This window comes from Scyliorhinus canicula, chromosome 7 (assembly GCF_902713615.1).
Source record: "Scyliorhinus canicula chromosome 7, sScyCan1.1, whole genome shotgun sequence".
NCBI lineage: Eukaryota > Metazoa > Chordata > Chondrichthyes > Carcharhiniformes > Scyliorhinidae > Scyliorhinus > Scyliorhinus canicula.
The window spans coordinates 29,985,751-30,010,872 of record NC_052152.1 but is presented as its reverse complement, the minus strand read 5'-3'; the positions used below and the strand labels follow the sequence as shown (position 1 = coordinate 30,010,872).

General features: G+C 43.2%; 1 protein-coding gene across 8 annotated transcripts in view; it reads right to left on the bottom strand.

The window, feature by feature from the left end:
* synj1 (synaptojanin 1) overlaps positions 1-25,122 on the bottom strand; it is a 131,082-nt gene that overhangs the window by 39,602 nt on the left and 66,358 nt on the right. For 6 of the 8 annotated variants that reach the window (XM_038801659.1, XM_038801663.1, XM_038801664.1 and 3 more), the window contains exons 13-16: positions 18,736-18,759; positions 15,369-15,560; positions 8,735-8,819; positions 4,371-4,511 (exon numbers count right to left, since the gene is read on the bottom strand). In XM_038801659.1, coding sequence (XP_038657587.1) covers positions 4,371-4,511; positions 8,735-8,819; positions 15,369-15,560; positions 18,736-18,759 — 442 coding nt within the window. The remainder of the gene's footprint in view (positions 1-4,370; positions 4,512-8,734; positions 8,820-15,368; positions 15,561-18,735; positions 18,760-25,122) is intronic. The other 2 variants (XM_038801661.1, XM_038801662.1) reach the window with 1 other exon arrangement.

Here is a 25,122-nt window from a genome sequence, read left to right as displayed (position 1 = left end):
TTAAAACCAGCAACTATTTAAAAGGTGTATGTCAAGGCAAAAATAGCAACAATAGAATAAGGTAACAAGCATGTGTGTATGTCAATGGTTCGACAAAATATAAATCGTAACTCAATTTGGATTCAAGAAGTTTACCAGACTGTGACATGTGAATCCACATAGTGCAATATATCATTATTCTGACTAGGAACTACCACAGTCATCCTGCTTTGTGCTTGGAAAAAAGAAATTTTGAATGCCTCAAGCTGATGACCATTTGTCCAGCCTTCAGAATAGCACAGTGGGTAGCACTGCTGCTTCACAGCGTCAGGGTCCCAGGTTTGATTCCCGGCTTGGGTCACTGCTTGTGCGGAGTCTGCACGTTCTCCGTGTCTGTGTGGGTTTCCACGGGTGCTCCGGTTTCCTCCCACTAGTCCAAAAAAACATGCTGTTAAGTAATTTGGACATTCTGAATTCTCCCTCTGTGTACCCGAACAGGCGCCGGAATGTGGCAGCTCGGAGTTATTCACGTCATTGCAGTGTTAATGTAAGCCTACTTGTGACAATAAAGATTATTTTAAAAATAATGATGACAATTATCATTCATTTCAAATGCAGGTTGTTGGTTCTCATATTGATCATGAAGTCCGGTTTTAGTGAGGGATGTTTCCAACATGCAAGACACCAGATGCCAGATTGACCTGAAAGTGGATCTTTCCCCAATTTCCTTTGTTGGGCCAATGTAAAACAACTTCTGCAACTTTTCAGGTCACAAGCATTGCACACCCATGTCAGTTCAGATGTTATTGAGGGCCGAAGGGCCTGTTCTGTGCTGTACTGTTCTATGTTTTATAGTCTATATTCTATGATTGCCCAGAGCAGCATGGTGACGCAGTGGGTTAGCCCTGCTGCCTCATGGCGCTGAGGTCCCAGGTTTGATCCCGGCTCTGGGTCACTGTCCGTGTGGGGTTTGTACATTCTCCTTGTGTTTGTGTGGGTTTCGCTCCCCCCCAGAACCCAAAGATGTGCAAGGTAGGTGGATTGGCCACACTAAATTGCCCCTTAATTGGAAAAAATGAATTGGGTACTCTAAATTAAAACAAAAGGATTGCCCATAGACTAATGTATCTTTCAAGCTTGACCACAAGAATATTTAGCAAGCTTCACTTTGCACACAGTGAAACACATTTCTGCATTATCTAGCATCAGCCATTCAAACTGGGTGGCCAGCCACCTTAGTTACAACGTTGCTAGCATTGCCTCTGTGGTTGGTATATTACCTCAGTGCAACTCACACCCCAAGCTCCTGTGATAATGTGTTAAATCCAATGGTGATGGAAATATGAGCTGGCAATAAAAGGTAGACTTGGAGAGTTTAAACAGGCAATTAAAAAGCAATGTAAAATCTTACAGCTGTTGAAACTTTCCAAAAGAGATCGGTATTTTTAGATAGTTCTTATCAAAATTTGGTACTTTGTTTTCCAAGTAAATGTGATGTTTAACCTGTGAAAGAATGCAGTATAATGTGCCAAGTCAAACAGTACTGGAAAAGAGGAAATCCAGGCCAACAGTTTACTGCACTTTCACTCCTCGGTAGTGAAAGGTCACTGCTACATTTAACATTTTCCTTTGCTGTCGAACTTGCAAGCTCTCACTTCCCTTTTTAAAGTTTTGGTACAATAATCTATGAAACACCAATTACCACTGCAATGCCAACAATAGTTGGCATTTTAGAAGGATGAGGGCGATCTTATAGAAACATACAAAATTATAAAGGGAATAGATAGGATAGATGCGGGCAAGTTGTTTCCACTGGCGGGTGAAAGCAGAACTAGGGGGCATGGCCTCAAAATAAGGGGAAGTAGATTTATTTTTTTTTATAAATGTTTTTTTATTGAGTTTTCATATTTTATATATGACAAATTACAAGTTATTAGAGAGAGAGAAAAAAAAAAGGAAAACACAAAAATTTTACATGAATATTTACAGGTAAGCATCTTCATAACAATAATTGTGGCCGCCCCCTTTAGCCAGCATACATATTTTACATTCCCCAATATGGCCGAGGCACATGTTTATAGGCATTTATTTATAGTTTGGTTTTGGGCCTTGGCTTGCCATCAAACCCCCATACCGAGCCCGTAGCCCCCCCCCCCTCCCCCCGGCTACCTTCCCCCGATTCCCGCCCATTTTCCCCTGGTTCTGGGCCACCCGACTATTCTTCCTCATGTACGTTGGCCACAAACAGGTCCCGGAACAGTTGCATGAATGGCTCCCACGTTCTGTGGAAGCCGTCGTCCGACCCTCGGATGGCGAATTTGATTTTCTCCATTTGGAGAGATTCCGAGAGGTCGGACAGCCAGTCTGCAGCTCTGGGTGGTGCTGCTGACCGCCAGCCAAACAGGATTCTACGGCGGGCAATCAGGGAGGCAAAGGCAAGGGCGTCCGCCCTCCTCCCCAGGAATAGATCTGGCTGGTCTGAAACCCCGAAGACCGCCACTATCGGGCATGGCTCCACCCTCACCCCCACCACTTTGGACATAGCCTCGAAGAAGGCTGTCCAGTACTCCACAAGTCTGGGGCAAGACCAGAACATGTGGGCGTGGTTGGCCGGGCCTCTCTGGCACCGCTCACATTTGTCCTCCACCTCCGGGAAGAACCTACTCATACGGTTTCTCGTTAAGTGGGCTCTATGTACCACTTTTAGTTGCGTCAGGCTGAGCCTTGCGCACGTGGAGGTGGAGTTGACCCTATGCAGTGCTTCGCTCCAGAGTCCCCACCCTATCTCCATCCCCAGGTCGTCCTCCCATTTCCTTCTTGTTGCGTCCAGTACGGTGTCGTCCCTGTCTACCAGTCGGTCATACATGTCACTACAGTTCCCTTTCTCTAGGATACTTGCGTCCAGTAGGTCTTCCAATAGTGTCTGTCATGGCAGTTGTGGGTACGTCCTTGTCTCCTTTCGTAGGAAGTTTTTGAGCTGCAGGTACCGTAGCTCGTTCCCCCCAGCTAGCTGAAATTTCTCTGTCAGTTCGTCCAGTGTTGCGATCCTGTCGTCCGTGTATAGGTCCCTGACTGTCAGTGTCCCCCCGTCCTGCCTCCACCTTTTGAAGGTGGCGTCGGTCAGTGCTGGTTTGAACCTATGGTTGTTGCAGATGGGAGCCTTGTCCGACATTTTGTACAGGCCAAATTGCTGCCGCAGTTGGTTCCAGGATTGGAGGGTGGCTGTCACCACTGGGCTGGTGGAGTGTATGACGGAGTTGAGGAGGAACTTCTTCACCCAAAGGGTTGTGAATCTATGGAATTCCTTGCCCAGTGAAGCAGTTGAGGCTCCTTCATTAAATGTTTTTAAGATAAAGATAGATAGTTGTTTGAAGAATAAAGGGATTAAGGGTTATGGTGTTCGGGCCAGAATGTGGAGCTCAGTCCACAAAAGATCAGCCATGATCTCATTGAATGGCGGAGCAGGCTGGAGGGGCCAGATGGCCTACTCCTGCTCCTAGTTCTTATGTTCTAATAGGAACTTGGATCTTTTCACAGCTCTGATAGGATGATCCTAAAGTGGTGTTTGCAATAGTAACCAGAATGGCAAGAGGAAATACAAAAGACTAAATCAAACAGCAAGAGCTGGACAAAGGATCACAAATTCAAATTGCCAGAAGGCAAATTTAGGATTCACTTTGGGATGCTCATTTTCACACAAAGAATGAAAAAACAGCCAGGAAGTATCATAATAGCATAGAGCGTAGGATCATTTAAGAACCAACTGAACATTGCAATAGAATGAGGAACGGTGGGGGGGTGGCTTTTGGAGCATTCTGGTTTGGTGAATTAGAAGAGATGAATGGCCTTTCTTATTCATAATTATGTGAGGCCACACAAGTGCTGTTCTACTCACCCCAGAGTTGTCACATTTTGTATCAAATACAGATCATACAAGAGAATTTTTCAGCTCAGATTGTATTTCCAAGTGTTATTTTGTGCATTTTTTTTACTAATCAATTTCAAAAGTACTTAGAGAAAATGGAGTTCATGGTCAAAAGCCACAATAACCAGTGTAAGTGATAATAGCCTGACTGACTGGTACCTTGGCACGCCCAAGGTGTTTCAGGCAGATTAAGTATTTGACACTGGTATCATTATTATAATTAGTTCAAGATAGGAAATATTTAACATTAGAAACTACAATAAGATGTATCATAGACGACTTAGGTTTCTTCACCAGGCTTCAATATGAAATGCCCCAGGATGAGATAGATTTTTTTTAAAAATGCATTTGCGCAATTTAGAGAATTGTTCAAATAATATTGCAATGTTTAATCTTTCTTGCACTTAACAAAAATACAGCTAAAATATAAATATTTGCAGAGTCAAATGATGCTGCAAAGACTTACCTGATGTATGGTGCGTGCTGTGGTCGGATAAAGACGAAAAGGCAGACACCCACAAGCTGCTCAGATGCCAAGAGAACGTACTTGCAATCCCTGGAGATACTCTTCTGAATCTCAGCTGCCCACAGCTTCTGATTAGTGGTGCTATCGAACAATTATAAATAATACGAACTAAAATACAATCATACTAATAACGCTACGTACTCAAACATTACATTGGACGTACAGATGCTGAAGCAAGACCTCATTTTCCAATTCATTTAGAAAATTTTCACATTACTACACAATATCTGATCTTATGAATCATATTCAAATAAAATAGAAGTGCTGATATGTTCGAGCACTCCTCTAAACAGTAAAAAAAAAACTTGTGATCTTCAATATGCTAATATGGTTCCAAGTTCAACTGCCAGAAAATCTGCTGACGGGCTTCCGGTTGCGGCTATGCGGAGCTAAGCCGCACGTTCGGCAGCTCCCGCCTGGAACGGACTTTTGGGCTCTTTTAAGGGCCCCCAGCGGTACTTGATCGACGGTTCCCGACATGGGAAGGTGTCAGCAGCAGATCCCCAGTGTTCTATGGTCTGGACCAGGAGTGGGGCCAGCAAAATAGCGGTGGCAGCGCCTAAGAAAAAGCGGGGGAAGAAAAACAAGATGGCGGCCGGCGGAGGCCTCGAGGAATGGAGGCAGTGGGCGCAGGAAGCAGGAGACTCTCCAGCGCTGTTTTCGGGAGCTAAAGGTGGAGCTGCTAGACTCGCTGAAGGCTACTACGGACAAGCTGCTGGCGACGCAGACAGCCCAGGGGGTGGAGATCCGGGAGCTCCGACAACAAGCCTCCGAAAGAGAGGATGAGGCCGTGACCCTCGCAGTAAAGGTGGAGATGCACGTGGCGCTCCACAAGAAGTGGCAGGAGCGGTTCGAGGAGATGGAGAACCGTTCGAGGTGGAAATATTTGCGGATCCTGGGCCTCACAGAGGGGCTGGAGGGGTCAGACCTGGGGGCCTATGTGGTCGTCTTGCTGAATTTCGCTGATGGGAGCTGGGTCCTTCCAGGGGCCCCTGGAGCTGGAGGGGGCCCACAGAATACTGGCCAGGAAGCCCAAGCCGAATGAGCCGCCACGGGCGGTGCTGGTGCGGTTCCACCGGTTCATTGACCGTGAATGTGTGCTTAGGTGGGCCAAGAAGGAGCAGAGCAGCAAGTGGGAGAACACGGTAGTGCGGATCTATCAGGACTGGAGTGCGGAGGTGGCTAAGCGGAGGGCCGGGTACAACCGGACGAAGGCGGTGCTCCACAGAAAGAGTGCGAAGTTTGGCATGTTACAGCCGGCGCGTCTGTGGGTCACCCACAAGGACCGACACTTTTACTTTGAGTCCCCGGAGGAGGCGTGGGCCTTTGTGCAGGCCGAGAAGTTGGACTCTAACTGAGGGTCGGGGGTTTGTAAATAACTTTTGGTTTGGGGGGGGGGGGGGGTCTCTGTTTCATGCTGTTTTAAGCTGGTTGTGTGTTGTTTCTAGGGCGGGTGGGGCGCTGTCTTTTTTGCGTGGGTTCGGTGGATGGGCTCGAGCTGGAGGGTAGATTTGGGGTGTGGGGAGCTGGTGGTGGGGGCCACCAAGGGGGGCTACCCTCGAGGAGGCAGGGTCGGGCAGGGGGAAAGCGTGGGCTTTTCTTTTGTTTCCCGCGCTGAGGGTGGATGGGGGTGGGGTCGGAGCTGAGAAGCGCGGGCTTTTTTCCCGCGCGGGAGGGGGAAGAGGAGGGTCTGCTGATGGGTATGGGGGAGAAAAAGTAGCCCCACTTTGGGAGGGGTCGGAGGTTTGGCGGGAGCCGCCGGCGTCAGCAGAAGTTAGCTGGCTCACGGGAGTGCTATGGAGGGAGTAACGCGGCCGGGAGGGGTCCTAGCCGGGGGGGGGGGGGTTTGCCGCCGTGGGGAACGGGCCAAGCGGGGGGCGCTGGCCTGGGGCGGGCAGGGGATGGGTTATGGATGGGCGGGCAGGGGAGGGGGGCAGGGAGCCCTCTGATCCGGCTGATAACTTGGAATGTGAGGGGGCTGAATGGGCCGGTTAAACGGGCCCGGGTGTTTACGCACCTGAAGGGGCTGAAGGCGGATGTGGCTATGCTCCAGGAGACACACCTGAAGGTGGCGGACCAGGTTAGACTGAGGAAGGGCTGGGTAGGCCAAGTGTTTCATTCGGGGCTGGATGCAAGAAATCAGGGGGTGGCGATCCTGGTGGGAAAAGGGGTGTCGTTTGAGGCGTCAAAGGTGGTGGCTGACAGTGGCGGGAGGTATGTGATGGTGAGCAGCAAGTTGCAAGGGGAGCGGGTGGTGCTGGTGAATGTCTATGCCCCAAACTGGGACGATGCGGGTTTTATGCAGCGCATGATGGGGGGAATGGGGCGCTTTTTGGACAGGCTGAAATTCCAGTGTAAACAGGGATCCAAGTAATTGTTGCCTTACAATTTATTTTCCTACTATGATACTTAAACACCATGGATTAGATTTAATGGGGTACTGTGGTTTCCAGGTCTCCAGCTAAAATGTTAGGGCAGGGCTCTTGACAGTTGCCCACAGTCAATAACGCTGTTAGCTGCATTAAGTAGCAGGAGGTTGGATTTCCACCCTTAGCTGGGGAGAGCTCAGATGGCTGGTGGTTCTCTAGTCATAGCAGTGCCACTAGGAATTGTGGCTGTTACTGGGACTACAGTCAGTCACAATGAAGTATAGACTCGATGGGCCGATATGGCCTCCTTCTGCACTGTAGGTGTTCCACGATTCTATGAAGGACCATTGACTCAGATAAGCCTGGGTCTCGCTGGGGTGAGACAAGCAGTCTCTTTGCTAGGCGGATGAGGGGGTTGAGTTTCAGGGTCAAAGAGGCCACTAATCGGCTAAATAGGCCTTCTAAATAGGATCCCTTCCACCCCCATCGAGTGACGCTAGCCCACGCAGCTAAAACTGCTCGGCTTCAAATCCTACTGTACAGCAGCGGGATGAGGTCCTTATTTGGCCATCAATTGAAAGTATTAAAATACAATAAATAAATGAGACAAAAATAGGTGGGACAGTAAGTTGCAATGAGGAAATAAGAACCTTACAAATGGATATAGATAGGTTAGGAGATTGGCCAAAATGTGGCAGATGGATTTTAACATGGATAAGCGTGAGGTCATGCATTTTGGTCGAAAAAATGGAAAGGCAACTTATCTAAATGGAGAGAAACTTCAGGGTGCTCCGATGCAAAGGATCTTGGTGTCCTCATGCATGAGTGACAGGAAACGAGCATGCAGGTGCAGCGGGTAATAAGGAAAGCAAATGCATTGTTGGCATTTATAGCAAAAGTAATTGAGTATAAAGGTAAGGAAATGTTGTTACAACGATACAAGGCATTGGTAAGACCACACCTGGAGTATTGTGCACAGTTTTGGTCCCCTTATTTGAGGAAAGAAGTAGTGGAATTGGAGGCAGTTCAGAGGAGGTTCACTAGATTGATTCCGGAGATATGGAGTTTGTCATATTAGGAGAGATTGAACAGTTTAGGCCTATACTCTCTAGAGTTTAGAAGAATTGGGAGGGGGGGATCTAATTGAGGTATACAAGATGCTAAAGGTATGGATAAAGTAGACATGGAGCTGCGCTTCCTCTTGTGGGGCATTCCAAAACGAGAGGTTATAATCTTAGAATAGGAGGTAACAAATTTAAAACAGATTTGAGGGGAAACTACTTCTCCCAAATCTGTGGAATTTGCTATCCCAGAGTGCAGTGGATGCAGGGAAGGTGAGTAAATTGGAAGAGTTAAGACAGATTTTTACTTGGTAATGAGTTAAAGGGTGATGGAGAATGGGAAGGATGGTGGAGTTGAGGCCATGATGGGATCAGCCATGATCAAATTGAGGGTGTTTAGGCTCGGTAGGCTAATTTGCCTACTCCTGCTCCGAGGTCAAGCGTTCTCGGGAGGAGATGCTCTGGCTGATTTCACAATCCAGCTCTTGGTCTGTAACATTGTAGGTAGCAGATGAGGAGCATGTCAGCCATGATGGAATGGCTTAACTCTGCTTCTATATCTTATGGAACTGAATAATACAATGCTTTTATTTTTACAAAGTTAAATAATTCAGGAGCAACAACATTTAGTGGACAAAAAATGAAATCCAACTGTCAATGTCATTTAAATGTAACTCAATGCAAGAATTCATTGTAGGTTAACATAAATCAGACATTTCCTGCTTAAAGAAGCTGAACTCAAAGAGTGCAATCGCTTGTTTTCTTTTCGTAAACACGCTGTATAAAAGTGGCACTAGAAGGTAAAGTGCAGTTTGCTTTTGACTTCATTTCTCCATTAGAATGACAAAAACTAAAAAGGTATATTGCTACGTACCTTGCACTTACAATATTTCCTGCATTCAACTCAACCATTTCCTCAAATCCAATAGCAAAAATGTCCACAGGTCTGTTCTCCTTGTCTGGAATAAGAAAAACCGGAAAGAAAATTTGTCAGTACTCACACGACTGGTCAGTGCTTTCTTTCCTGACCCTGAGTAAGAGACCATGGCTGATGTAAATTATTACAGGTTTGCTCATTGATACATTGCATCTTATAGATTACATACATTAGCCATGAATTATTACAGGGGCTTCAGCAAATCATTATTTCATGCAATTAAAACTTATGAATAGGGCAGGCTAATACGCAATTGAGATGGTGAAGATTTTGAAAAACTGCATTACTTCTCACATTATAACTACAGAGGGGAATACTTAGGATTGGGTTGGTGGGCAAGCGATGTAAAGTGACAGTGAAAAAAGGCAATAAACTGGAATCCAAGAAAAATGGACAGGGAGAACAGGAATTCAAAAAACAAGCTAAAAACAGTTTGAGGGGACAATCCTTGCCAAAAAGGCCTTCAAAAGATAAATAAATAAAAACCAAGCTTATGCAATGGGAGATAAGTAAGCACGAGGTGAAAGAGGAAACAAACTGCACAACTTGCCCCCTGAAACTAAGCAGATCAATATGAGGAGGATATGATAGCAGCTTACACATAGATACAGCTTTCAACATATAAAATTGTCCGAAACTGCTTCACATGGGTGCCGGGGAAATTTTAAAAGATGCTGAGTCAAGGAGGACAAATTAGGAGAGGTGGACAACTGCTTAGTGAAAAAGGTGAGTTTTAAGAAATGTCAGGAGAGGTGAAGACGTCCAAAACACAAAGCCATTAATGTTGGAAAGAATGGAAAAGAGGCAAAAGTCAATGGAACAGAGTTTGGGAGGCTTGGTGCTGGACAAGGCTAAAGGGATAGAGGGGAAAGACCAAGGAGGGATTTAAAAATAAATTGTTCTTGGGGTCAAGGCAACACTGGCAAAGCTGCATTTATTGCTCATTCTTAACTGTCCCAAAGCCTGATGATCGTCCTTCATATTGAAGGGTCAAGATATTATGACAAGTAAAAGGAATAAAGAACCACACAATTTGGATCTTCTCACATTTCTGCTTTAATGTGCTACTAACTCAATATCACACTACATATATTGTACAAAGAATTGCTGTGCACAGCCAAAGTTAATAAAAAGCACACAATGATGGAATAGGAACTGCGCTTGCTGCTGACTTTGAAAAAAAACAAGGACACAATTTCAAGAGTGACTGGCAGAGAACCAAGGGCAACATGAGGAAACATTTTTTCACACAACGGATTTGGAACGCAATATCCTGATTGCTGCATAAAATACAGCAAATTATATAAACCATAACTTGAGGACTGTGCGCAGTCCTTCATTACAGAAAGGATGTAATTGAACAAGAGGGTACAGAGGAAATATAAGAGAATGTTGTCAGGACTAGAAAATTGCAGCTGAGGGGAAAAAATGGATAGGCTGGGGTTGTTCTCCTTGGAGGCTGAGGGGAGATTTGGTTGAGATATAAAAAATTGAGGGTCTGGATTGAGTGGACGAGAAGGGCTGATTTGATTTAGCAGAGAGCTCAGTGATGAGGGGTCATAGAGTTAACATGATAGGTGAATAAAAGGCGGCATGTGGCGCAGTGGTTAGCACTGGGACTGTGGTGCTGAGGACCCAGGTTCGAATTCCGGCCCTGGGTCACTGTCCATGTGCAGTTTGCACATTCTCCCATGTCTGTGTGGGTTTCTCCCCCACAACCCAAAGATGTGCAGGTTAGATGGATTGACCCCGCTAGATTGCCCCTTAATTTGGAAAAAAAAATAATTGGGTACTCTAAATTTAAAAAAGATATGATGGGTGAATGGATTAGAAGGGATGAGAATGTGAAGCAAGGGTTAATAGCTAGAACAATCCAGAATTAATGGGACACATTAGTGGAAAGTTACTAATAAGGGAGTTATTATTGAATTCGTGAGCCAACTCATGACAGTAAGCCAAATAGCCTTGAGAAACAAGGAAGATGGCTGGATGACGGTATATGAAATGTGGGAGCCATTGATACTGTGGCTGAACACCTGTTGTTTTGCTAAAATTGCTATATACTTATGTGCCAATAGATAACCTCAATGTCTGTAAAATCATGTATTGAAAATATGGCAATAACAAGTTAATCATGTATTAGATCTTTGGTAAAAACAAGCTATATTTTGTAATGGGGGCAAGCTCAAGTGAATGTAAGGGACTGCCCCTTAAAAAAACATATAAAGACAGGATGTTTTGAGCAAAACTTTGGCACACTCAGAGGTGTTTCTTTGGAATACCTAGAGGGCTGCCCCGATCGCAATAAAGAATATTCTAAAGTACGAACGTGTTCGAGACCGTTTCTTCCGGACTGAGAGACAAGTGAATTAGAGACACATTCACAGGGAGACCAGGAATTTTTTTTTACCCAGAGTGACAAGGGTCAGGCACTCACTGCCTGAAAACTTTGAAGCAGAAAACATTATCTCAATTCGAAGGTGCGTGTCCACATGTGCACCTGAAGGGTTACAGACCAAATACTGGCAAGTGACATTGAGTTGGGTGGCTGGTACATTTCGGTCAGCAAAGAAACAATGAGAAAAAAATTACAAAATTATGGGGAGCAGCAATAGAGTAGATAGGAACAAACCTCTCCCCTTAGTAGAGAGGACAATAACCAGGGATATAGTCTTAACAGTATGGGGCAGGAAGTTTAGAGGGAATTAAAGGAAAAAGTTGTGGAGACTGGAACCCTCACAACATTTAAGAAGCATAGAAGTATTTAGATCAGCACTTGAAATGCTGTAACGTACAAGACTATGGACCAAGTGCTGGAAAATGGGATTAGAATTGATAGATGCTTGATGGCTTGCACAGGCACGATGGGCCAAAGGACCTTTTGGTGCTATAAAACTTTACCAGGATTTAGCAAATTAGTCAGGTTCAGACTGAAAACTGGAAAGCAACTTTCCCGTTGCACAGACCAGCTTTCTCTCCATATCTTGAGCCTCTCAGAGTAAAAAAGAAAAATATGAGTGGGTGGGGTTTACGCCGTCAATCTGGCGAGACGGGACCTTATCAGGACACCATCCACAAACGGTGCCCCGTTCAGCACTGAAACCTAGTGACAGAGCACCACCACGGAGGTGATGGATGCTTCCCCCAAAAGCGATTCCTGATTATCTCCGTATTTCCCACTCATGTTTCCGATCCCATGCACGGCTAGTGGGGTCAAAAGTGCCCCACTGACTCCAAGTGCTCTCCCTCTGTGCCGTGAGTTTTCCATGATAGAGTGGTGGAGGCAAATTCAACCATGGCTTTTAAAAAGGAAATTGGATCAGCAACTGAAGGGAAAAGTCCTGCAGGGCTGCAAATGATGTTAAAGTAGGACTAGCTAAATAGCTCTTACAGAAAAAAGGATGGATTCAACAAGTCAAATTGCCTCCTTCTGTACTGTAACCATTTTATGAAAATAACACAGCCACGGATGGCATTATTAGGACAACTGACCAAAGCTTGGCCAAATGGGGATGGTTTAAAGGAGCAAAGGTAAAAAGGCAGAAGGGTTTAGGGAGAAAATTCCAGAACTCAGGCTCTGATAGCGGACAAGATGTCACTGATTGAACAATTAAAACCGGAGATGCTCAACAGGCCAGAATTAGAGAAGCACAGAATAGAACATAGAACGATACAGCGCAGTACAGGCCCTTCGGCCCTCGATGTTGCACCGACATGGAAAAAATCTAAAGGCCATCTAACCTACACTATGCCCTTATCATCCATATGCTTATCCAATAAATTTTTAAATGCCCTCAATGTTGGCATGTTCACTACTGTTGCAGGTAGGGCATTCCACGGCCTCACCACTCTTTGCGTAAAAAACCCACCTCTGACCTCTGTCCTATATCTATTACCCCTCAATTTAAGGCTATGTCCCCTCGTGCTAGCCACCTCCATCCGCGGGAGAAGGCTCTCGCTGTCCACCCTATCTAACCCTCTGATCATTTTGTATGCTTCTATTAGGTCACCTCTTAACCTTCTTCTCTCTAACGAAAACAACCTCAAGTCCATCAGCCTTTCCTCATAAGATTTTCCCTCCATACCAGGCAACATCCTGGTAAATCTCCTCTGCACCCGTTCCAAAGCTTCCACGTCCTTCCTATAATGAGGCGACCAGAACTGTACGCAATACTCCAAATGCGGCCGTACTAGAGTTTTGTACAACTGCAACATGACCTCATGGCTCCGGAACTCAATCCCTCTACCAATAAAGGCCAACACACCATAGGCCTTCTTCACAACCCTATCAACCTGGGTGGCAACTTTCAGGGATCTATGTACATGGACACCGAGATCCCTCTGCTCATCCACACTACCAAGAATTTTACCATTAGCCAAATATTCCGCATTTCTGTTATTCTTTCCAAAGTGAATCACCTCACACTTCTCCACATTAAACTCCATTTGCCACCTCTCAGCCCAGCTCTGCAGCTTATCTATGTCCCTCTGTAACCTGCAACATCCTTCCGCACTGTCTACAACTCCACCGACTTTAGTGTCGTCTGCAAATTTACTCACCCATCCTTCTGCGCCCTCCTCTAGGTCATTTATAAAAATGACAAACAGCAACGGCCCCAGAACAGATCCTTGTGGTACGCCACTCGTAACTGAACTCCATTCTGAACATTTCCCATCAACTACCACTCTCTGTCTTCTTTCAACTAGCCAATTTCTGATCCACATCTCTAAATCACCCTCAATCCCCAGCCTCCGTATTTTCTGCAATAGACGACCGTGGGGAACCTTATCAAACGCTTTACTGAAATCCATATACACCACATCAACTGCTCTACCCTCGTCTACCTGTTCAGTCACCTTCTCAAAGAACTCGATAAGGTTTGTGAGGCATGACCTACCCTTCACAAAACCATGCTGACTGTCCCTAATCATATTATTCCTATCTAGATGATTATAAATCGTATCTTTTATAATCCTCTCCAAGACTTTACCCACCACAGACGTTAGGCTCACCGGCCTATAGTTACCGGGGTTATCTCTACTCCCCTTCTTGAACAAAGGGACCACATTTGCTATCCTCCAGTCCTCTGGCACTATTCCTGTAGCCAATGATGACCTAAAAATCAAAGCCAAAGGCTCAGCAATCTCTTCCCTGGCTTCCCAGAGAATCCTAGGATAAATCCCATCCGGCCCCGGGGACTTATCTATTTTCACCTTGTCCAGAATTGCCAACACTTCTTCCCTACGCACCTCAATGCCATCTATTCTAATAGCCTGGGTCTCAGCATTCTCCTCCACAATATTATCTTTTTCTTGAGTGAATACTGACGAAAAGTATTCATTTAGTATCTCGCTTATCTCCTCAGCCTCCACACACAACTTCCCACCACTGTCCTTGACTGGCCCTACTCTTACCCTAGTCATTCTTTTATTCCTGACATACCTATAGAAAGCTTTTGGGTTTTCCTTGATCCTACCTGCCAAAGACTTCTCATGTCCCCTCCTTGCTCGTCTCAGCTCTCTCTTTAGATCCTTCCTCGCTTCCTTGTAAATATCAAGCGCCCCAACTGAAACTTCACGCCTCATCTTCACATAGGCCTCCTTCTTCCTCTTAACAAGAGATTCCACTTCTTTGGTAAACCACGGTTCCCTCGCTCGACCCCTTCCTCCCTGCCTGACTGGTACGTACTTATCAAGAACATGCAATAGCTGTTCCTTGAACAAGCTCCACATATCCAGTGTGCCCAACCCTTGCAGCCTACTTCTCCAACCAACACATCCTAAGTCATGTCTAATGGCATCATAATTGCCCTTCCCCCAGCTATAACTCTTGCCCTGCGGGGTATACTTATCCCTTTCCATACTCAGTGTGCTATGTATACTCGGTGTGCTATGGGGCTGAAAGAGATTAGAGATAAAGGGGGGGGGGGGGGAAAGAGAGGAGGAGGGGAGGAGAAGGGGGGGGGGGGGGAAAGAGGGCCATGGAGAGATTTGAAAACACGGATAAAAATTTTAAAAGCAGTAGTTAGGAATTGGTACACCTTTAAAAATTCAGGTTACTTCCAAGGCTCACGTAATATTCAATTGTTCAATTCTTCTGTCTGATTATGTGTGTCTGTTGACTGATCTATGTTCACTGTGCTCGATTTGTTAAGCCTGGGCATGGACACACGAAAAGTAAACAAAGCTGGGAAAAGAGCTGGAAACCAGAGATGAAGCATGGAATTTGTTTAAAGTACTGTAAACGAATTCCTCTTACACACACACACATAAGCTGCTGCGTCTTCCCTGCATAGATTCAAGATTTAAATATATAACAGCGTGCTTTCATCATTGCTCCTTGCAGTGAAAATAATTTGAAGCTCATGACAAACAAGCGAGCTCTAAATTCTTCCATCTACAAAGACTATGGAGGAACAGGATAACACTAATGGACTCCTGAATTTAACTGCACAAGGACACCAAGACGTTACTGCCATTCTTATGCAGTAATAATGGTGAGTATTAATTGTTTCATTGTTCTTCATGCAATTTTGTCGTAAATTCCAGACAATTAAATACAAGACCTTACCTTGAAATTCCTGAACATTATCTTTTGTTGGTGCATCCAACAGCCAGTCATTAAGAGTTTGATTCTTGAAGGCAATGCTGCGAAACTGCTTTCCACCATTTACGTTCCACGTTCCAACGCAGACTCTAATACGTTTTGGTTTTGTAAACTTATGATAGTTCTCACACATCCCATGCAAAACTCGAGGGGAAGCTGTGAAGTAACAACACATAGTTTTCCTCCAAACTTAACAAGTTGTTATTCATATAATCTAGTTTCCTGGCAACCTAACTCAGAAAATATCTAATCTGCAATTTAAAGAAATAGAGAAAGTATGGGGAAGGGAGTTGAGAAGGCTCAGATTTTGCAGCCAGCAGCAAAGAGGTTGGGCTCACTATTGACTTTGAATAAAGATAGTCACAAAGATTTAGAGAGCTCTGTGGTGTCAATGCCCCTTATTACGTTGTCAATTTCATTTGACTTCAGCTATAGGGGATATCTCTCGTGTAAGGAACATCAAGCAGCATAAATAGTCAATCAGAATGAAAAATTTTCTAGACAAACTAGAAGTAAACAAAATCACAAAATTTATATAAACAGTGAAATAAAGATTGGGATATGCATATGGGATTAAGCTATGGGCTGCATTATCACATTTTTAGAACTAAAAATTGATTATTTAAAATATGCATGTAAGTTTTAATCATGGAATGGAAGAAATAACACTCCAGACTAAAATAAGTTTATCAGGGCCAGAAAAGTTTTGCGGCAGTGATTATGACTTAGAATGCTATTAGGAGCTCATTTAATTTTCATTCAACACAATATAACATTGACATTGTTTTCTATTGAGAGTAGTCTGCCAGGAAGTTGAGATTTTCAGCAAATTATTGATCTGGTTTGAGGAGGAGCATGATTTCCCCGACAACAACAGAATTCCACATTTACTTGCACGCATGTGAACACCAGACTTTGCAGTCAGTTTTAATGTGTAATGACGGTAAATGCTGACAACTTCACCGTATGAGTGCAAATTCTGGCTAAAAGAAAATAAACTTAAACGGCCACCGTGGCTCCGTAGAATTACTGAATCATTAGAGCACAGAAGCAAGCACTTTGGCTTGATGTGTTTGTGCTAGACGTAACCCAGTCAATTTTGCTGTCTTTACTGAGGTGAAATACAGTATTAAATGAGCAGATGAGAAGGCTTGGAGAAAGGTAGCCGGATCCTCCTTATGGATATAAAAATCTGGCTTCATTTACATAATTGCAGCCCATTGGCTGAGGGCTGCAAGAGGAAGTAATCTTCCGTGATCCACATGGAAGTCTTAGGTGTCCGGGCTTGCCTTATTCCCCCAACCGCAAGGTTGTCCTGATCCTTTCCTCCAGCATCCTGCCACCTGAAATCTCATGGGAGCGTGACAAAGCCTCTCTTGCCGCTGAAGGCTGCATGGTGTGGACCCTGCCTGGGCCCTGACCAGCACAACTCCCAACAGCAATTAAATTCAACCTCCTAGAACCTTTGATGCACATAACTTCCTGAATTCTACATAAAACATTTTTTAGTATAACTCTGGCACAACGTCAGTCCGCGAAGCAAGTGCAAAATTCTTGCAAGGTGCCTTCCATCCTATTGAAGTTTTTTGAAAAATTGCATCACTATAAACAACCAGTTAGGGATCAAAACATTGGATTCTCTTTTAAATTATTCGACTTGCACTCATATGGTCAGATGAGCAGCAGATTTAGTAAATTCTATATCATTTATAAAGTCAGTTAACAAATTCAGTGCACTAACCTTTCCAATGCCATGGACACTTTGAATTTAATACTGACTTAATATCAAAATCGCAGATGCAAAAGCCTTGCATTAACTACAAAATCTGTACATTTGGACTCGGGTCAATTTTATAGGAAAACATAACGCATTGAATTGCTCATAATCCTAAATGTCCTAAATGTTCTAAAGGATGATGGTCAGACATCTGACTCTAGTGTGTGCATCACACTAGGTCAGACAGAGCCTCAAATCAGGCATTGTGCATAGAGCATCCTCTTCATGAAGTGAATTCATGAATTTATAATTCCTTGCCAGTGATTATAAATTAGAAGCCCTCGTCCCATTTCACTGCTCACATTCAGGTTATGCTTCTGCCACTAGAAGAAATGTTTGGCAAAATTTGCAGTGACTTCCATGCTTTCAATTGTAAGCTACTTCAATAGTACTACCGGTGCTTTCAATGATTAAATCTGATCAATACATTTAACATCCCTGCATCCATCTCAGTTCAAAATGCTACCTTTTTTTCTTCATGTTCAGACTCTTTCTTTACACCTTTCTTTTCCCTAAGTTCACACTGCCAATTTTCTCTACTCCCACCACCAAATTAACACTGGCAAGTCTTTGCTATTTTTCTTGCCGGTTCTCACTAGCATTCTTCTTCTGCTCCTTACCCAGTTCAGTCAGTCACTTTTTTCTCCTCTTTCCACATCACTCGGCCAGTTCACACTGCCACTCATTGCTACCTCAAGCCCCATAAATACTCAACAATTACAAGATCAAGAATTCCTGCAGTTGATCCCACACACAAATGCAATAAGACCCATTATTCAGAATGAAAGGAGAGCTGACCAGGATAAATTTCTACCAGTGTGGACAGCTTTTGCAGATTTTAAAATTTTCTAGTGACCTGATCATTGTGCAAGATTTCAATATAACAACATGAGGGGGTGGGAAAGGGGAAAGTTCCCACATAAAGTGTGCGCTTTCACGTTACCTATACATGATAAATACACCATGAACTCAGTTCTGTTTACTTTAGCAGACTGACAATTCAGCAAATGTGTCTCTCTTAAATTACTGCAGACTTGGGCTGATTAAGGAAAAACAAGCTTTGAAGGCAAGTATAAAATCTCTTGGGATAAATTTTACAATAAATTATCACAGGAATTAATTGTCATTAAAAATCAAATGAACACCCTCACAGACATTTTTAAGATACAAGTTCAAATTATATATGCAGCTATTTAAAAAGTTTACCACATAGCATAAACCTTTGACAGTATTTGAGTGAGGCCTGTATTATAATGTAAATCTGATGCATTTGAATATGAATGAATTAAACTTTCGTCCCCTCAGTACGATTGTTTATTGTAATAAATGAGATGTACTTTCTGCTATGCATTGCTATGCTATGAACACATTTTCAATTTTTTTCATTTGTCTTGAAAAAGAGTCATCCTAAAACTAATGAGTCATCTGTACAGAATGATGAAATAAAGATTTGATACCTTTTGAAAATGTTAAGCAATTAATAAAAGATGGTTACTTTATTAAAAAGTGGCAGATTTGCTGTTACTTCAGAAGGTTTTAGGCAAAGCACTGTACCTGATTGAAGTGTCAATTCTGGAACTGCAACCACAGCAAGAGAAGAAGAAAAAGCATTAAACACAATTAAGCACAGGAAGGTCTTTCATAAGTAAAAAGAAATTTCACCATGCAACACAAAAGAATTATGCAGAAAAAAATACGTAGTTTGAAGTCATGGTGAAACTTATTTCCACCACACTAAAATGCACATATTTATTAGGAACATTAATTACTATAAAAGTCAGATGTTGGAAATTCTATTGACCAGTACCTCACCACTTGACTACCCTAAACCTGCCCACCATCTGCAAAGAATAAGTCAGGAGTGCTACGGAACACTCTCAACCTGCTGGGATGAGTGCAGCTCCAACAACACTTGAGAAGCTCAACATCATCTAAGACCAAGCAGCCCACGTGTGTTCAGCACCCCAAGCACCACCTTAAACATTCACTCCTCCACCATTGTTGCACAGTGGAAGCAGTTTGCACCATGTTCAAGATGCACTGCAGCAACTCAAAGGCTTTTCCTAACCCATGTACTCTGCCGCCTAGGACAAGAACAGCAGATGCTTGGGAACACTCCTACTTGCAAGTTACCTCCAAGTTGTGCACCATCCCAACTTGCAACTAATTCACCATTCTTTCCCCATCTGCTGGGTCAAAATTCTGGAGTGCCCTCCCTAACAGCATTTACAGCACTGAACAGTTTGTTTCAACAGCTACTGTTTCATGACCATATCAACATATAAACCATTCATAAAATTGAAGAGGTTCTCAGCTGCATATTGTTAATAGTATTTTTTGCTGCAGTTTGAGCTGATCCTTCAATAGGAATGGGAAACGATAATTAATCAATTATCTGTGGGAGTACCTACATCAGATGAAATGGAGCAGTTCAAGGGAGCTCACCAGCACCTTCTCAAGTGACATTAGGGATGTGCAATTAATGCTGGCCTAGACAGTGATGCTCACATTCCAAGGACAATTTTTAAAAATCAGTTAGAGCAGACTGACTGAAGGAAAAATCACAGCTGAGCACAATACTTTTACAACTGATGATGAAACAACCAGCAGACATTTCTAGCAATAGGGAGCAGGAGTCCTGACTCACTGCCTCTTCAGTACTGTGATGCATAAGAGAGCACGATTTCCTTCTCGTAATTTGATCAGGAATTCTCACCAAGCATGTACAGCACTGAACAGTTTGTTTCAACAGCTACTGTTTCATGACCATATCAACATATAAATCATTCATAAAATTGAAGAGGTTCTCAGCTGCATATTGTTAATAGTATTTTTTGCTGTAGTTTGAGCTGATCCTTCAATAGGAATGGGAAACGATAATTAATCAAAATGAAAAAAAAAAACATACACATAAATCTGTTAACAGTACAGAAGGAATAATATGCAACCCCCAGTATTACATTTCTATTTGTATGGGAAACAAATTGTGAGCAACCAGTTTTTCCTACCTACTGCGTGTACAGGTAGTCCTCAACTTTACAAAATTAGAGTTATGCAAAATGGCACTTACAACATTTGTAAGTTGACACACGATTTCGACTTTGCATCACGTCAGCACATTCATACGTGCACACTGACGTTCTGCGTCACCCATTACTATCTCTGGAAAAATCGAATTATTTTTATTAGTATTTTGTTCTGCTAAATTTACTTGGCACTGGGGCAGCACAGTGGTGCAGTGGTTAGCATTGCCGCCTCACGGCATCAAGGACTCGGGTTCGATCACGACCCCGGGTCACTGTCCGTGTGAAGTTTGCACATTCTCTCCTCGTCTTCGTGGGTCTCACCCCCACAATTCAAACGATGTGCAGGATAGATGAATTTGCCATGCCAAATTGTCCCTCAATCGGAAGAAAGAACTGGGTACTCTAAATTTATTTTTAAAAATGTATTTGGCACAACCGTCATGATTTTAATGCATTTATACTCTTATGTTGTATTTAATAGGTGCTCAGACTCACAGATGTTCAAGATCATACAGGCAACTGGCAAGTGATCGAAGGCTTCATTATATCCTCCACATTAACTGAGGAACTTGTACTAAGATATACAGGCATCTATAGTCACCTTAGCAACTTGGCATGACAAGAGTTGAGAACATTTAACACCGCTGGATGCCCCATGAGTGACTCCTGCCTTGCCGGTCCAGAACCAATTCCCCATTTATAACATTATTCCTCTCCGGAAATTGGTTCTGCCTTATGTAGTTTTCAGGAACCAAACGTGTTATAAGACAGAGGGCGGTTTGTACTGAGATTGGAAGAGAGCACACTGTATTTAAAGAGTGCCGTATCATGTTTTTAGGCCTTTCCATCGTGTTTTACAGGATAGGATTACTTTTCTGAAATGCGGTCTATTGCTATGCAGGTAAACACTGACTGATTTGCATTCAAGTCCCAACAACCAGGAAGTTAATGAATCTTGCCTTGGTGTCATTTAAATTCACTTGAGCTGGCAAGAGTGGGGCTTGATCTGAAAACCCAATGAGTCAGAGCGAGTATGCTGTAAAGTGAGCTCAGCTGGTACCGAGTTACAAAAAGTAACTCAAGTTAAAAAACTTGAAAATATTTTTAGTTGCTTATTGGCAATTCCTGGCAACCCTTCCTTTTTGATAGAGAAGCGATGCAGCTATTTTCCAATATCCAGATTTTTATTGTAGAGGACTTGAAAGATTTAGCAACTTGTCAAATCGAAATGTAATTCTTGGAAACGCATTTCTACAATTGTATTTTGAAATTCTACCATACAAATCTCCAGAAATCTTTTCAGGGCATTTGACAAGAAGTTCAAATACACATAGGAGACTTAGGAGAAACTTTTGGATTGTTTCCTCCTGGGAAAAGTACATTTATGGGAATGTTCAGTTGCTCACTGCAAGTTGTTACAAAGCCATGCTTTATTAAAAAAATTGACTTTTATTGGCTGGAAACTTTTGATTGGATTTTATAAGGACCGGAGGTACAATTGAGTAATTTTGAAATTAAGTACATTTAATGGGCAGCACAGTAGCACAAGTGGATAGCACTGTGGCTTCACAGCGCCAGGGTCCCAGGTTCGATTCCCCGCTGAGTCTGTACGTTCTCCCCGTGTCTACGCTGGTTTCCTCCCACAGTCCAAAGATGTGCAGTTTAGGTGGATTGGCCATGATAAATTGTCCTGAATGACCAAAAAGGATAGGAGGGGTTATTGGGTTACGGGGATAGGGTGGAAGTGAGGGCTTAAGTGGGTTGGTGCAGACTCGATGGGCCGAATGGCCTCCTTCTGCACTGTATGTTCTATGTTCTAATTCAGTTACTTGAAACTGCAGCTTCTGGCTAAAAATTTGTATACTTGCACACACGGAATTCCGAAGCCATTAAGTGGAACCAATTGGTCTGGAAAACCCCAACAGAACTGATTGCCTTGAATGAGTATGAATAAGGTCATCTCCTAAAACATTCAAAGAATGTCCCAGCAATCACCTGATGGGCAGTAGATCAGGTAATCACCTCAGGGAATAAGCTCTGACTGAGAGAGAAAGTCACTCCAGCCATAATCTCATTAAGTCTAAAACATCCAGCCTAACCATCCAGTTATTATACATGAGCCATGACCATATTTAGGTCACTGGACAGTTAAGAGATCATCTGACAATTTTTAAAAAGTGTTTTCTCTAGACCACAGAGCAGAAACGTTGCTGAAGTGGCAAGATTCATGAGGGCCTCATTATCTCTCTTCATCCATCTTGCAAACTCGATTCTTATCCGCTGTTTGACTATCATGTGCCATAGTCAAAGATTATGAAGGACTCAACCTCGTCTCAAGAACAGATAAATTGTCCATCTACATCTTTAAACTACCTTGACACCAAAACCTGAAGGACCACTGAACTCAAGCACCCAAGTCATCAACCTGAGAACCATATAATTTAAATCTTTACTGGAACTTAACATATCACAATCTACCCTCCCACAACATATTGGTGTGGTTTGTGAACTTTGGAGTATGCTTGGATGTGTAGAAGCTGAAGTGTTGTTACTTAGAGTAGTAAGCACAATAAATATTGTATTTTCTATTCAAAAAAACTGTGCCTTTTATATTCAGTACATATTGGAAAGCATTAAAAAAAACTGTTAAGTCAAACGAGGAATGAGGAAAAGGGAGAGCCATTTGACCACAATTCAACGAATCATAAAGTCAATTTTTAAAAAATTCTTGAAGGGTAGTACTCTCACCTCTGGGTCACAAAGCTGTGGATCCAAGTCCTACTCCAGAGACTTAAGCAAAAAACAAAAATCGAGGCTGACCCACTGTGGAATACTGAGGGTGTATTGTCCTGTCAGAGGTGCCATTTCTCTGATAAGACTTTAAATTGAAGTCTCATCTACACACTCCGGTGGATTTAAAAGATCTGATGACATCATTCAAAGAAAGTGCGCGTTGAGGGAGGGTGTCCTGGGCAATATTTGTCCTTCAAGCAACATCATCAAAATAGATTATCTGATTATCATGATGCTCTTTGGGAACTTGTGTGCAAATTGATTGTTGTGCTTCCTTAAGTGACTGTGTAGCCAATTGAGTAATTTTGAAATGAAGTGCATTGGGATATCCTAGTCATATAAATGAAGTTCTCTTACCCATGCACACATTGGATTTATAGCAAACAAGGAAACTATTTCACGCCTTGAAAGAGGCAGCAATTTGGTCACACTCTTTTGTGGTTTCCTCATTACTTATTAAGTTTATCTTTTTCAAGTAGTTACCCACTTACATTTAAAAAGCCACAATGGATTCTTCTCTGACCACTATTCCAAATGGAGCATTCCACATCCTAAACAAACCACTGTTTGCTAAAACTTTTTATGTCCTGACTAGCAGAAATATTTTTCAACTCCCATCATTTGGAACACCTAGCAGATTTTAACCGTTTCTGCCCCAGTAATGGGTCCCATGTTCTCACAAAAACATTCATTCAATCACTTCATAAGGGCCTCTGAGAAAATCTCAGTGTAAGGTTAGTATGTGGTTAAACTCCATTCCAAGAAAGAGATGATTAAGTCTATGGTAGGAAATGCACCATTTTTGCTTATTCCTTCTGCGCTCACATCCCAATTTGAGCACACTAAAATGGAGTCAAAATTGACAGTGGGACTCCAAAGGATCTTTACAATCCATCTGGCTTTGAGTATAACTGTGCCAAAATAGGTGTCTTTATTTAATGACTCAAGGTTACAAATGCCTTGTGAAAGCATGCCACCTGCTCCAATAGCTTTGCTCACAGAAAGCCACAGGAGGAACTCTGTACATTTAACAGATCTTTTGTGGGGCATGAAACTCCTGACTTTTCCTGTGGGCCTGCACAACCAGAAAGCAATATCAAATCCAAACTACCTGTGTTATTAATGTTTGGTCTTCCAGAGATTTCTAGAACAATTGCCGAACAACTGCTCAAAGAGTAAAATTCTTCTTTAATTACACAAACATCTAAAGCTCTGTGCCAATCAACCAAGTACTATTGCTTTTCAATGAGACATTTCTCAATGAAGAAATGAGAAAATGTGAAGTACAACTTTGCTGATGGTTTGGTTGGTGATGAGGGTGCCAAACTGAGACAGAGATTGAAAATTCCCACCATGATTAAATAACCTGTGAATGTGGACATGAAGCCTGGCCACACTACCAAATGGCAATCAGTACCTATGAAACCATTTTCAAGCCCAAACAGCCCAATCTTCAACGATGGCAGAGCCCAGCACATCAATGCAAAAGGTAAGACATTTATAACCACCTTCATCCAGATATGTTTAGTAGATGACACTGTGGCAATGGGTGGCCTAGTGGCACAGTGATTAGCACTGCTGCCTCAGTGCCAAGGACCTGGATTTGATTCCAGCCTTGGTTCACTGTCTGTGTGGAGTTTTGAACATTCTGTAATGGGTTGGGTGGGGTTACGGGGATGGGATAGTGGGGTGGGGTAGGATGCTCTTTCAGAGGATCGTGCAGATTCGATGAGCCAAATGGCCTCCTTCTGCATTGTAGGGATTCCATGATTCTATGAACTGATGAGCACCAGTTTAACATCGCACCGGCAAGGTGCTGCCTGTGTCGGTGGCATACTCGGTAAGTTATGGCTTTTAAAAAATTTATAGGAAGTGAACATTGCTGGCTAGATCAGCATTTATTGCGCATCACTTGATGTCTTTGAGAAGGCGATGGCGAGCTGCCTTCTTGAGCCGCTGCAGTCCCGCAGTGCTGTTAGGGAGGGAGTTCCAGGATTTTGACCCAGCGAAAATAAAGGAACGGCAATATATTTCCAAGTTAGGATGCTGAATGAGTTGGAGGAGAAAACTCCAGGTGCTGGTGTTCCCAGATACTGCTGCTCTCGCCTTTCTAGATGGTAGT